The 13,617-nt window shown below is 39.3% G+C and overlaps 1 protein-coding gene across 2 annotated transcripts in view; it reads right to left on the reverse strand.

Annotated features, from left to right (window-relative positions):
• Window positions 1-13,617, reverse strand: part of PREX1 (phosphatidylinositol-3,4,5-trisphosphate dependent Rac exchange factor 1) — a 165,191-nt gene that overhangs the window by 22,527 nt on the left and 129,047 nt on the right. For both annotated transcript variants that reach the window (XM_055721668.1, XM_055721667.1), the window contains exons 17-21: window positions 7,510-7,602; window positions 3,168-3,316; window positions 2,680-2,765; window positions 874-1,010; window positions 256-427 (exon numbers count right to left, since the gene is read on the reverse strand). In XM_055721668.1, the coding sequence (XP_055577643.1) occupies window positions 256-427; window positions 874-1,010; window positions 2,680-2,765; window positions 3,168-3,316; window positions 7,510-7,602 (637 nt within the window). The remainder of the gene's footprint in view (window positions 1-255; window positions 428-873; window positions 1,011-2,679; window positions 2,766-3,167; window positions 3,317-7,509; window positions 7,603-13,617) is intronic.

The following is a 13,617-nucleotide window of genomic DNA, read 5'->3' on the forward strand; positions in this document are numbered from 1 at the left end:
TCATTCCAGAAACTAGCTCTCTTGTAAAGATCAGAGTGTCACAAGGGTATGATTTATACATGCATCTCCATTTTTTTCTTCTCCTGAATAAACTGCAGCATAAGAGTACTTCCTCTGGGAGACCTCATTCTATTACAAAGCTTTACTGAGAAAAGTGATACTCAATAATAATTTCACTTCATATTTCTACTGCAGTTTTCCTTCCTGAAGCCCCTGAATTTTCCCTAGGTTTCCTTCCCCCATGAGAATCTTTACCTGATTCCTGTGGGCTATTTTGAAGGGGATCCAATTCCGCACCTCCTTCCAGGGAAGGGTCATCTTTGCTGGAGCCAGGATGACTGCCGTTCAGATATGCAGTGGACGCTGCTTGCTGAACTCTGTCCTCTTCAGCATCTTCATGTGTTCTGTACACCCACTGGTACAATCCCTTTCGAGAGATACAGGCTTCAGCTATGATCTCAATAAAAATGCCCAGTCTCTGTTTGGACTGCACGGGTGAATCTAGCTATCAATTTTAGATCTTCTAAGTTGGCTGAAATATGAACATCCCCCCAGCTTTCCTCTGAACTTCAGAGAATATAAAATCTAGATCAGTATCTGGGTGCACTTCTAGTTTTAGCAATAGTTAATAATATTCAGTACCATATACAGTGTGTGAATTGGCACAACATATTTGTAGATGTTTTGCAACTACAGACAACTGTAATCAGCTCCCTCAGTTATACTAGGACCTTGGCATGGGATTAAATAAGTCAAAAGAGACACGTATACATTATTTTTCTGACCATTTAGTTAGCATAAAAGCACAGAAGAAAGGGAGGAGAGAAGAAGGGCAGGAATTAATGTACTTTCTTTAAGGCTTTGTATTCATACCAGTGCTTCCTGTTGTCTGGTCCTGTAGGCTGTAAAGTGCTCCAGAACTTCCATATAATTTCCATGTATTGCATTATTGCCATTAACTTTCAAAATACACTGCCCTGGATGAAGGCCTGCAGCTGCAGCCTCAGAACCTGAAAAAACAACAGAAGAGGAGTTAGCCACTAAAGCCATCAGACGATGGAGGAGAATACTGGAAAGTTTGCAAAGGGTTTCTGCTTAAGAAGAGTAAGAAGAGCTAGCAGCAAAATCATGACAGCGTTCAATTAAGTACTTTGAGAGCTCTACTGTACGAGGGTAATATCATGCATCTATCCTTCATATTGTCAGTAGTGCTGGGAAGAAGAGAGACCTCCTAGATCTAAATGCATTCATGCTAGAAATTGAAGTTCTTGTGTGAAATCATTTGGGATTCTTATATGGCTCTTCTAGCCTTATGATTACTTTAGCTGAGGTCTTGCTTAAATGCTAACAGTTGAATTTGTTTCAGCGTATTGCACTTGAAAGATACAGAACACTAACACATTATGCAATTTGACATGGTCTAAGAAAAACACTATGATTTACTTAAAACTAGACTAAGTCTAGAGTGCAATAACCAACTTCAATAGATTTATTCCAGAGTCACATGAACAAGACTCAGACCCAAATCCAGCTCCTAGAAATCTACAGTTAGGGTGATTAACTTCTTTTAAGGCACCATCATTTAAAATTCATACTGTTTTATTCCAAATGTAATCTGTCTTTTGCTAGCAAAATCCTGAGAATGGTCAATCTTTCTAGCTGGCACTTCCAGTCTGCACTCTTCACACTGTTAAAAAGCGGTTACGCTTGCTGTTATGGAAGGGTGTAAACGCCTCTCCCTGGAACACTGTTGCGTTTGGGCGCTGCCTGTTGTCTGTACACTAACTGCACATATCTGGATACATGTATTTGTTCTGAAGGAAGGAAGTGGTACATGTCTGAAAGGTTCTATTTTCTGCATCTGCTGAAAATAAAGGTTAGAGCTGTGCTTTATTTGTAGCTCAGTTCACATTTCGGTTACAGAAGTAGTAAATATCTCTGTCAAACTGTGTTTTCTCCTTTTAAAAAAGACCAAGGAAAGCAGTTTGCTTCTATTTTATATCGGTAATTTATAGCAGTATAAGCCAATGTAAAGGGAGAAGTAGTCTTCAAGTCTCATACTTTGTGATGTCTGTTAGGAAACATGATCTGTCCACCAACCTGCTGATCCCACAGCACATTCAGAACTGCAGTGATCCAAATGTGGCTGACCACAGGCAAAACTACTGAGGAAACAACAAATATTACACCTCAACTTTTCCTCAGCCACCTCAGTTTTAGATTTTTATTCCCTGTAGCTCTAAAGCTGTGTCTTATTAGTCTTAGAAGAAACCAGGTTAGGCTCACCAAGCAAGTGCATTTCTAGTTCGCAGGAGCTCAAGCTGTAATGCTGTCTCAAGAGTCTTTCCACAGTACTGTGGACTGCACTATCGCCAAGCTTCTTCTGCTGTAGAATTAAGTTATTCCTTGTTTTGTGCTGACGGAATCAGTGACCCAACACTCAGTTCATAATAATGATACCACTTTCTTAGACTGTATTTTGATTATAAGCACTTTGAGGCAGGAACTATCTCATCGTTCTATGTTTTTATATATGAGTGTAATCCTTCACTGTGACAGGGGTTCCTAATCATGATGGTCATTAAAGTAATATTGATTGATACACACACACTTTATATACACACGTATATATACTTCACCATACTCCAAGCTTAACTGTACCACAGCCTTTCTACTTACCTCTTCCTACTGCATGAACATATGGTGGTGCTGCTCCTCGTATCTGAAAGCAAAGTGCTTCAGGACAATCTGGGATTTTAATAATCCTGCAGGTAAATCAAGGAGAAGAGAAAGCAGCATTTTAAGTTCCACTGCCAGAGCTCTGGGCAGTTCCAGTGTCTGGTATTCACAACTGTGTTTTGGATTAAAGAAAGTACCCACATAGTTTACAAATAAATTGTAAAGGCTGATACCATCAAAGTCATCCAAAAAGCCAAAAGTTCACCGCAGTATAAAAAGAATACATCCTAACCTGTTCTAGAAGCACAAAGCTCATCACTAAAACCAACTTGTGACTCTTGTATCTTTCATTTATGTAATCTGTTTCCCTATTTAACAGCTTCTGCATAGCAAAGTGTTTACACAGTTTTTACTACAAACTGTAAAAGAAATGTTCAATAATTGAAATGTCTAGATAATCGTCTCTGTCCGCCCATTTTTGTGCTTACTCTTTTGATTTGGTGGCTACCAGAAGCCTAAGCGGCCTTCGTGAGCAGAAGGACTGGTTTAAGATGGTTTCCACTTCTGAAAACGGGCGTAGGAATATTAAGTCCTCATTGATGGAATAGATTTTTCTTCCTGTCTGCAGGCCAGCCATCTGCAAATGAAACAAACACCACAGAAAACTTTGGATCACTGGCAGCATCTCTGAAAGTTCAGGCTCCAAGGTTCAACTGTTTCCTACTTAGAGACATTGTCATATGGAATGGTGTATATACAGGGTTGCTTCATCGAATGCTTTGTCAGTCACCCTTAAGGGTGTCTGCATTTACAGAAAACAAAGAGATTTCACCAATACCTGTATAGCTGTGGCACTCCACAGATATATCTTACTTTGCAATGAATATATCTTTGTACTTTTCTGCTACTTTTTTTTTTTAATAGGGGACTATTAAAAAAGGAGACTATAAAAAAAAGGCAGAGGGATGACACACACTAAATAAAAAATAGGGGACTATAACAGACTGGCTGTGATACCCAGGCAGATACAGAAGTGTGACTTCCCACAACTTACTGCTCAGGCACAGGGAGCCAAGAAAGTAGTTTTCATCCACTAGCCATGCCAAACCAATCTATACCTAGTCACGTAAGTAAATGTAAGCTGGTTTTAAGTGGTGGTAAAAACCTGTCTCTGCTTTAAGTGAAGCACTGGCTCTTTGTCAGCCTAAAAGCCACAAGATTTTCATTTTATTCCCAGCTTTTGCACCTAACTTCAGTTATTTGGCAGTGGTCACACAGGAAGCCAGAGACAGATCTGATGACAGAATCAAGATGCACTATTCTGCTCTCTGGACAATAACCCTAAACATACCTCTTGAGGATCTATACCAGTTACTGTGCCACAGCAGCACCTAGACCTGCTGTTAAGATACCAAGGAAATATAAAATTCCCTTTAATGGAGTAAAAAGAAAATAAATAAATTATTAACCCTTCCCAGATTTGAATGACTTCCTATCACTTCAAGGTCCAGCAGTTGCACTTCCTTCTAAATGTGACAAACACTTTGCCTATTCTGCCTGGAATCCATTGACAAATTTTTTGAGTTGGCAAAAAGAGGTCTAAACAGTACTGCTACTGCCACATATAAATCTGATCTGTTGCAAAATTAATCTGGTGATGTAGGACTGGAAAACCCTGCTGAATACGTCCATACATGGCTTAGCTTTTCTGAAATACATGTTGTGGTCTGAAAGTCAGAGATCAGCTTACCTACAAAAATCTATACTTTTTTTTCTCAAATCAAAGCTGTTAAAAGGAAAAACTACAAAGTGCTTTCCTTGATTTAATTCTCAAGCTCTCTACAGTTTGCAACATCCTCTTGTGTACCTGGAAATAACGTTTTTAAATAAATAATCTCTAAAATGGATAATAGGAATAAATAGCAGTAGAGATTTTAACTTGATAGAATTTGAAAAAACTTTGGTCTATAATTCAATGGAAATGTTTCTGCTATTTGCATTTACTTATATTGAGTTTATTGTAAAGTAGTAACACAATTTTCTAAAGTCATTATGGTTTAGGCTTGATTTTCCCAAGGTAGTTCATGCACTTAACGTATGTGCAATTAGCTAAACTCTATGCATACCTGGAATCATTCTACCTCTTCATATTCCTAACTTACTGCTTGTGCATACGGGACACACATCTGCACACATAATAACAGCAAATCCATGAATGTATGGGGTACAAAGCCACATATTAAACCCTACAAACTAGCAACTTTCAAATAAAAATCTGCTACTCTGCTGAGATAAAACTAACCAGGCTAAGGAAGATTAGACTGTATGTCTCTAAGATTAAAAACCGTACAGTGCCATAGAGCTTCTGAATAACGGATGCTCCTTATGACAACTCAATGCAGTTGTCTGGATCCGGGCCACTGTTTTTTCCCAAACACCAGCAGCTTGGATTTGCTATTCATCCACATGGCCACTGGCCAACTGGCTGCTTGTTGAACACCCTCTGTTCAAGCACTAGACATCTGCTTGTCAGTTGGCTGTTCAGAGTAAGGCAGCAACCACACCTCCCAAAAGGATATTTTTTTTTTTCACTGTTGCTTCCTTCTGAAAAAGTATCATTCAAAAATCAGCTCCGTTATTAAAACCTGTGGGAATAAGCCCAGCTCCAGTTAACCTGCAAGTGAGCTGGCTTAGAAAGGAAGGTAAGGTACAAACTGAGGAGCCGTGACCTTTCTGAAGACACATAAACTTGGGATAGGGGTGGGATGTGCTACACATTAACCAACCACTGCTATATAATTTTTTGTGACCCTCCATCTAGGTGAGCTGAGTATTAATATCCACAGGCAGCTGCTGCCCAGGAGGTGACAGGACAATTCCCACAGGTGAGGGTCCTGGGCTGAGAGCTGCTTGTCACTCAGGATCAGGAGAAAGTGCGTGCGTCGTGCCCGCTGCGGCGCTTTTCTAAGGGCCAAAGCCGAACCTGAGCACACACATCATGTGAGGGGTTCCCGAAGAGTTCAAGCACCCTATCAGTACAGGAATTTGATGTTCCAGCAATTCTTGTCTTAACAACTTCTACACAGTGTGGGAGCTGCTTCTGGCATATGCAAATCTAACAGCTCATAAAACTTTCTAAAAAATTTTGAGAAGAAATAGAAAGACACTAATAATAGAAAGGACAATGCTTGGCAACTCTTAAATTTGAATAAAAACCCCAAAGACCTTGTTGCACATGCATGAAGTTCAATGCTGTGTGCCACCACATGTAATCCATGCATGTAATAGATTTGTTCCCATTTAATTGGTGAACCTGGAATCTTATTCTGGCCTAACGTCTGACAGTCCTAATGTATGCACGGCACAGGGATGGGCACTGTGAAGCAAAGCTGCATGTCTTAATTTTTCTCCCTAAAGAGTGTGACAGCAGGCACAGGGTCTCTAAATGGCCTACAGCTGCTGAACCACACAGAACTACATGCTGGATATCTTTCTACTATCACAAAGCAATTAAATAAGCCTGAGAATGTAATGAAATGCATTACTGTTGGACCTCAGCTCTTTCCAGAATGAGCTGACAGCCCTCTGGTTCAGGGAGATGCAGATTTAGTTCTTTTCTGGAGCAATACATTAAGATGACAGGCCCATGGTCACAGATAGTTTGTCTTGGAAGATAAAGAAAAGGATTCCTTAGAAAATTGCGTGCTTCTGTTGTCTTAAAACACAACAGATTTGCAGGATATTCTTCAGGCATCCAGCCAAAGAAAGGGCAGAAGGATTATCTGTCAGGCAATGGTTTACAGCAGAGGTTTAGATTAATAAAATTTTTGGCCAACCTATGTTGATTTTGAGCACACGTTAGAACATAGGATTGGTTTCTTTGGTGACTATAAAACAAACGAGAATAAGGAATACTGAAATAATTTAATTCTAATATTAAACTTCAGTTCAAACTTCCTTCCTCTTTGACATTCTCAATTTGCGAAAATCAGTCTGTCCACTTCAGCTGTTTGCATTGGGCAAGTCATCCAGGAGTTAGCTGTAGCCTGAAGCAGCGACTAACAAATGAATGCAGACGTTAAAAAATTTGTAATGGTTGTCCTGGACTTTAATTAGAAGTACTTACTGTCTGTGCGCTGCCACAATTTACTGTCAAACCCTGGACAAGTCATTTAGTCCTCTCTTATCTTCATAGGTGCTAAAAGGTACTCAAGTAGTTTGTAAAAAATAGACTTTCAGTCTGTCTTGTGCCTTATTTTGGTAAATGGAGGATCACCCTGTGTTATCCACTCATGGTTTTGTATGGAAAAACAAGTAATTACGAAATACTCAGACCCCATGACATTTGGGCCATCTATGTGCCTCAAAGAAACAACGCAAATATATCCTGTAGAGCAATTTAAAAGTACCGGGGAGAGAAAAGAGTGCATGCTTTTGAAGGAAGAAACAAATGTAAAAATATAGCTTTCACTCAAATTTTTACTCACTGTTCTCACTGAACACCTTCGCTATCCCAAAACAATGTTACTTTCCCTCCCTTGTCAAATTTAAGTTGCTAATGAACCTGAGGTACACTATCATCATGCAGACATAATGCTGTTGTCCTATCACTTATCAAAAATATTCAGCAAGTCACCCAAAGATGCCAAACTTAGCAATTTACAGAAACAGTTCACAATTACTGTAGGAATTGTAAAAGATATCCAATTTTCTATTAGCTGACTTTAAATTGAAACAGCCTTTCAAACGATGGTTTTGTACCTTTCCAATCAAAGCACTGAAATATTCTTGGGTACCAAACCCAAAATATTTATAAATGTCAGGTCTTACCTCTGCAGAAGACCCTCGTCGAACTGACTTCACCACAATTGCTTTGTTCTTTTCTTCTATGTCAAATCCATAGTCATCCTCTTCTGGTGAAATCTTAAAAAGAGCACAAAGTAATGCTTCATAAATATGGAGTTAGCTGAAAAGCTTAAGGATGGAGATGAGAAATTGGACTTTTAACTGCAAGCCACAACTGACATGGTTTTGTACGTCATATAACTGAAAGGGACTAGTAAGTGGTCATTTGGTCTGATTGCCTACATAACGTAAGCCATAAATTCTAATCTACTTATTTCTGCATTGAGGCCTGCTAAAGCAGAATTTCCAGAGAGTTATCCAATTATGATCTGCAGTCTTTAAGAAGTGATGAATCTATTCCCACCATTGAGAGTTTGTTCCAATGGTTAATCAGCTCTTCTCCTAGAAACTGCAGTTGGTTTTATAAGTTGCTAACTTCTAGCCCTTAATTCTTCATTACATCTTTCACTTTTAGATTATGGAATTCATCAATATTCAGTATTTTCCATTGGTGAATTTAGTTACAGACCAAAGTGAAGTCACTTGTTTTTTAAAATTCATCCCACATACCCAACAATGAACGATCTACAAGTCCCTCTTAGCCATCAGTTTCTGAGAAATTGGGGATCTTGGGCCTAATTTTTATAGATAATACTACAGATTACATAAATCTACACCATAACAGTCAGTCTGCCGGCTAAATTTCTGGATGTCCAGTGAGAGAACAATTTCTGACCTCTATACATGCTTCCTCTACGGAACAGGCACATAAGCTTTGTGTTAGGGAAAAAATACAAGACTCATGGCATGTGCTCAGTTTGGACCTTTCATGGCTGACAAAAGACTTGGCAATTCTTCCTACTGAGAATCCGCTCCCTCTGATTTGCACCGAGGTCACACAGACCTGCCTTATAAATATTTTTTAAAATCTTATCAATCATGGCAAATATATGATGTTTTGCTCATGGTTTTCTAGTGGTTTATTAGCAATGGAAAAAAAATCTTCTCCCTGTTTAAAAACAATAAAGCAAGCCTGGCTACTGGTAAATGGACAAGTGGAAATTCTACCAGATAAACATCCTGTATTTGAGCAAACACTACACATTTAAGAATTGTTCTGATTTATCAGAACAAAAAATCAAGCTATGATCTAGCATGCCACTGGGGGAAAAAATTACTGAGAATTACATCCTTGATTCTGATAATTCCTGCACCATTTTAAAATACTGTCCTTTTACTATTGAAGTCAATACCGCCAGGTTGTAAGTTTTGTCCTTTTACAGGAATTCAAAGAAACAGAAACATCTCTTCCTGCAAGGAATTACACATGCATGACATAATATATCTGAAGGGAAAAAAATCCTCATCAGATGACATTCAGATTAAATGATGGACAGGAAAGTAAAAAGACTGAAAGGGTAAGTCTGTCATTCTTGGGTATTTCTAACAAAATATTTTCAGAAGCAATGCTATTTAAGCATGTTTAATAAAAGGACAGCTTAGAAAATCAGGTATATCACTGGTTAGATTTTGTGTTGCAAGTGTAATGCGCTTCAGCCCAACACAATATGTACTTTTATCACTTCACATTTGGGATTAAATAAAAAATTTCTAGGATAGCTGTCCCCTCCAATTCTCGCTTTACATTTGAAGGGACTGTTCAGTTTCTTTGGTTGGATTTTGAAAGCATATATGAAAAAGTTATTTAAAATTTGGATGCTTTGATTTGCCAACCTTAATAAGCCATCACCTACCCAAACTTACGTATCTCTTGGGTGCATCTACCATTACTGTGCAGGCCGGCATTTTTAATAACCTACCTTTCTCTGTTCATTAGTACTGCAAAAATGTATTGTTTGAAAGCAAAGAACCAAACTACTTTTAAGAAAACCCAAACACATCAACGTCAGGAACTTCGTCATGACGTTGTAAAGAAAGAAATCTCGCTTTCTGTATACTGATGCCCCTGTACCAGAAGACACTCTCTTATGAAAAGGCAGACTATGGGTAATATTCCATATGCAATACTTGGAGAAGGGTATGATTCATTCTTTATTATAAAGTAGCAATACCTTGCAATTCCACAGCCAAACACCATTCATCCCTAAGGAGTCCAAAGCAATTAACTAACTTGCCATCTACAAGAATTATTTCTGTGCCCCTGAAATCCTATCAGTTTTTGAACGTAAGGCAGCAGCTGTTTAATCTTGAAAGACAACCACGTTAAAAAATGAGACCATATGAGAAATAAGCATGTTTAATCAAAACCAGAGGGCAAATGTCGTCAGAACATATTCAAAGAGAATTTCAGGGGGGGTGTGCAGGGATGAAAAGCTATGCAAAGAATGGTCTATTACACCTGTCTCATGCAGAAGCAGGAACTCAGCCTAAACTCTTGCGGACATCAACAGCAGAAGAGGTAGCACAGGCCTATCAACCACCATTTCCTAAACTAGGGTCCAGGATGCACATCATCTCCCACCGCCTTCCCTACAGCTCTCCCGCATAAACTCTTCTCTGTTGGACACACTTGAACAGTCTGAGTTGGTTAAGAATTTCTTAAGGAGCAGTGACTTATCAGATAATGTCAAGTCTGAATGCTTCACAACACTGACGAGGTTTCTGCGGCCCTCGGCATTCATTTGAAGAGAGTGATTTTCCTGCCACCTCATCTCCCAGGTTGTTCCAGACTCCCCAGCCTTTGAAAAGTCCACAGCTCTGGGGCACCAAAATAAAATTTGAAAAGACAAAATTTATTTCCAATGAGAAGCTCCGGAATCTAAGTCCCCCCTACTGCTATTATCTTCAAAGTTATGTTTTGTCACATTAGCAAAATAGGCTTAATATATACAAAATGACTCAAAGTTTCTTATGGTTTGTGAGCTTTGAAATTCAGCACTGAAACCGAACTGTTCATTCTGAACAGTGAAAGATTTACAGCCAAAAGGATGTTTTTCACTTCAGAGTTCACTGTAATGTTTAGTATCTGAATCCACTCAAACAAAGTCCTTATCTGGCCACATACACCTGGATGATGGATGCCTCTTGTTACTGACTTGCCAGCCTGTCTCCTTGGGAGATCACAGACCCCTAGAGGATGGGCTCTTATTAGTGGCTCTCTTCCCAGGGGTGTTTTAAATCAATGACTGGAACTGTCAAGCCACAATAGACCGTGGTACACTAGTATAACAAACAAAGGGAAATCTCTTTTTGCTCTCTGCTGAAATTTTGCAGTTAGGTCATTTTATATTAGCGCAACACACAAAAATAATTCTCCTGAAATGATTAAAAGTGGAAGAGACTTTTATTAAGGACCAAGTATGGCCTTTTTAAGTAATAGAAATTACTATTATTTATTCATTATTAGACTAGGAGAAATGCATTCTATGCTTTTGTAAGAATTTTAAGGTGAATGCTACATTTATTGGATTAGCTGGTTTCAAATGGAAAAGACATGAACTCAAATGATATTACTACCTATCAGCTAAAAACATGGTATCTGAAGTGCTGAATTATGAGGACACTTTCATTTTCAAAGCTGATTCTAGATGTAATAGCAGTGGCAAAGCCCTATGGATAGATGAGATTTAGCATCCTAATTTTCAGATGGTAAACTGAGGCATGCAGTGACTTAAGGTCTTGCTCAGCCCACACAGTGTGTCGATGCAAGAAGTTAAATTAAATCCAGGTAACCCTGACTTCTGTTCTCAAACCGTTGGCTTTCATCGAATAAGCTACAGTACTCAGGCTCCTGCATGAGTTAATTCCAGGATGTGCTACAGTCCTGGCTGGGAACTGCAGTGGAAGAAGCAGCTACTCTCTCCTGCAACTACTGTCACACGCTACTGAGGATAAGAAAAATGGGATACCCTGGAGGAATGTAGGAGGTATCACAGGTCTGGGAAGTTGATGAGGTTTAGAGTTACAGCCCAGACCTCCAATCCAGCATGACAGTTTTGAGAATGCTACGTAAAAGATACACAGGCATCATCTTCAGAAGTCACTGAAAATGCTTTTCTTTTGAGATAAGTGATACACTGGGGTCTTCTGGGGACTCTGGCATTGTCTGTGCATGAGACCTCTCGGGCAGCTTTGACGGAGGCCGATCTCTACAGCCAGCTACCCTTGTCTCATACTCAGCTCCAAGCTACTGGCTTTAACTCGCGTTGTGGTTGGGCTTGGCCTGACAAGCAGAGGTGCTGGTCACAAGTTAACAGCACGCTGCAGCACCCAAGTCACAATGCTTGGAGTCAATCCAAAAGCCAAATTCTCTTCAGCTATGCAAAGAATGTTGTATATTTTTTCAGTCTGTCAAGATTTATGTCCATCAATGAGAAACAATTGCACAAATAAATGAGTATTAAGTTTTGTTTGAAGTGCATTTTTTCATACTGAAAGCACTTTTTCCTTGGCATTTCTAATGATATATTTGCCAAGGTTTCCATTGTTTTCTGTTTTCAAGGGCAAGTTCTCCTGTGATAAAGCAAACTTAGATGAAGGGGCTGGGGGAAGCTGTCCATTAAACAGCTTCGATTTCATGGTAGTACAAAAGCATGTTTCAAAAGCCAGTGCTGAAGAAATTCCATTAAACTTTCTATGGTGAGATCAGGGCATGGGAAGGATCAATGCCCCATCATACGTGTAAAGAGGCAAGCAGTGATGTTCCACAGACAGCAAAGCCTCAGGATTCCAGCTGCTCATAACTCCTAAACACAGAACAAAACAGAATTCTGGCAAATGCTTTTGTGGATAAGTGTAATGCTTTTACTGTACTGTTGTTTGTGGGGTCTTCTACACAAATAGTCAGGGGACTGCCAATTTATTTGTGAAAATGAGGGCAACTCATAACTTTAGCATGACTACTACTCATGGGACAAAAGCCTGTGCCCTGTAAGTAGGAAACTTCTTACCCACAGTGTGCTGTTCATTTCAGATTGTTTACTTTTTGAGATGGGACTGTATTTTAACAGTCTGACTGAAGCACTTCAGAACTACCATAGTAGCAGTATTAAAATTATTCCTGTTGCAGATATTTCAGTTACCAAGTTACGGAGTGACTGGAAGGACCAATTAGGGCTTACAATTAATCACTAGTAAATAGTGTATGTGCACAGTTTGCTTGTTTGTTCTGTCTCTTTAGTGAATACTAACAAACTATTATCACATTAACGGAAAACAGAATCAAAGAACTTGAAATGCCTCATTCCACAGCCAACACGTTACTGTTGGGTTTTGGCATTTTAAGAGAAGGGTGTTGAACTGACAGAAGAACGCAGAAGAGACATACTATCAACCTGCCTTCCCAAACTGTCTTGTCTCAGTAAGGTGGAAAATTGAAAGTAACTGGACAACGGCAGCTCCCACCAACTTACACAAAACTGATTTCTGAGTCCCTTGCAAATCACAATAAAAAAATGGCACACAGTGTATCATCTTTTAACTGCTTCCCAATAACTCTCCATGAGAATAATCATATTAACCCATCACCCCAGTCTCTGGCACTGGTGCATAGAGGAATAATTTTGAGGGACCATAGTGCTTTAAATATTACTTCTGGCCATTGAGACAGACACAGATTGGTCTCCTGGGAGACAAGACAGAGTGAGACAGTGAAGTTTGTGTGAACCACAGGAAAATTTTTCCCATATAATGGACCTCTGGATCTTTTCCAGCAATCTGCTTTTGTAGTTTCAACCCAAGTTTTTATCCTGCTCCTGCATTCTGCCAGTGTTCAAAGACAGAAAAAGATGGGCCTGGAGCCACTGGCAGCAAACAAGAATCTTGGAACAAAGAGTGCACCAATGCGACTACCAAGTCCAAACAGCGTTAAAATAATCCCAGTACAGTAATGACGACGATGGCTTTTAGTGAGCTGAGAATCTGGAGATAAGAGTAACGTTGCAAAAGCATGAACAGAAAGATCAGCATTTTTTTTCTAAATGGCTTCCATAAACAAAGTAAAGCCGGTACTTGATCCAGTAATGCAGGGCATATTCATACCACTTATAAAAAGATGTCCTGAAATACATGTGTTCTTATCAGTCTTTTAACTTGCATCTGAATCTGTCACATATAAGGGTGTTTAAACTGTGT

Source organism: Falco cherrug, chromosome 10, assembly GCF_023634085.1.
Source record: "Falco cherrug isolate bFalChe1 chromosome 10, bFalChe1.pri, whole genome shotgun sequence".
In the NCBI taxonomy this organism is placed as follows: domain Eukaryota; kingdom Metazoa; phylum Chordata; class Aves; order Falconiformes; family Falconidae; genus Falco; species Falco cherrug.